At 52.2% G+C, this 1,219-nt stretch overlaps 1 protein-coding gene across 1 annotated transcript in view; it reads right to left on the bottom strand.

The window, feature by feature from the left end:
- Window positions 1-237, bottom strand: part of EMH_0037920 (uncharacterized protein) — a gene marked incomplete at both ends in the record, with an annotated part of 1,414 nt that extends 1,177 nt beyond the window's left edge. Inside the window, one exon of the mRNA XM_013495230.1 lies at window positions 111-237. Within this exon, the coding sequence (XP_013350684.1) occupies window positions 111-237 (127 nt within the window). The remainder of the gene's footprint in view (window positions 1-110) is intronic.
- Between the last annotated feature and the right edge of the window lie 982 nt (window positions 238-1,219).

Below are 1,219 nucleotides of genomic sequence, written 5' to 3'. Positions count from 1 at the left end.
TGCTGCTGCTGCTGCTGCTGCTGCTGCTGCTGCTGCTGATAATAATAATAATTATTATTATTATTATTTAATATTTAAAATAAATACACGATGCTCTGGGGTGTACGTACACCCCAGAGGACAGCTGTCTTCGTAGAGGCTGCAGGCCTGAAGCGCCGAGGCCCTCGAGCTGTGTGCTGCTGCTGCTGCTGCTGCTGCTGCTGCTGCTGCTGCTGGTGTAGCAGCAGCAGATGCCATTAATTTTGTGTTTAATTAAACAGAAAAAAGAAAAAATAAATAAATTAAAATTTACTATGAAGGGCTGGAGGGTGTGGTTGGCTGTTGCTGCTGTTGTTTATATATTGAATTGCTGCTGCTGCTGCTGCTGCTGCTGTTGCTGCTGCTGCTATTGCTGCCGACACAGCAACGCCGTGCTGCTGCTGCCACTGCTGCTGCTCCTGCTGCTGCTGCTGCTGCTGCTGCTGCTGCTGCTTATATAAATAAACAATAACATATGTTTGTCTTCCCTGCTGCAGCAGAAAGAGAGAGCCTTCGTGTGCAGCAGCGCCCGAAGATCTGCTGCTGCAGCTGGGCTGCTTCTAGTGCAGCAGCTGCAGCAGCAGCAGCAGCAGCAGCTGCTGCTGCTGCTGCAGCAGCAGCTGCTGCTGCTGCTGCAGCAAGACACACAATTTTACCACTAGAAAACTACGCATGCAGCTAAACTATAGAAAGAGGAAGGGCCCCCTCTTGCTGCTGCTGCAGTTCAAGGTGTATATACACCTGAATCTCTTACACACGCCTTCTGCTGCTGCTGCTGCTGCTGCTGCTGCTGCTGCTGCTGCAGCAGCAGCATGGGGCTTGCAACGGCCCTTTGCTGCTGCTGTGTAGAGACACAACAGGAGACAGGCGCTAATATGTAGACTGCACATACACAACAATCTCGCGCTGCTTCTGCTGCTGCTGCTGCTACTGCTGCTGCTACTGCTGCTGCTGCTGCTGCTGCTGCTGTAGCAGCAGCAGCAGCTGTCTGCCTGCACAGGCATTTGCTGCTGTGAAGGGGCCCTCTAGGCTGACCCCCCCCTACACAGAGAGCATCACCACCCTAAACCCTAAACCCTTTCTGTTCATTCAGATACAAACAGAGAAGAAAATTTTATTGTTTTATACGTAACCCTAACCAAACCCTATAACAAACACTCACGGGGCCCCAGGGGCCCCCAGGGGCCCCCGCGGGCCGCAG

This window comes from Eimeria mitis, genomic scaffold, assembly GCF_000499745.2.
Source record: "Eimeria mitis Houghton genomic scaffold, Emh_scaff1480, whole genome shotgun sequence".
Lineage (NCBI taxonomy): Eukaryota > Apicomplexa > Conoidasida > Eucoccidiorida > Eimeriidae > Eimeria > Eimeria mitis.
Note: the sequence above shows the minus strand (reverse complement) of the source record. Positions and strands in the feature narration are given on the sequence as shown.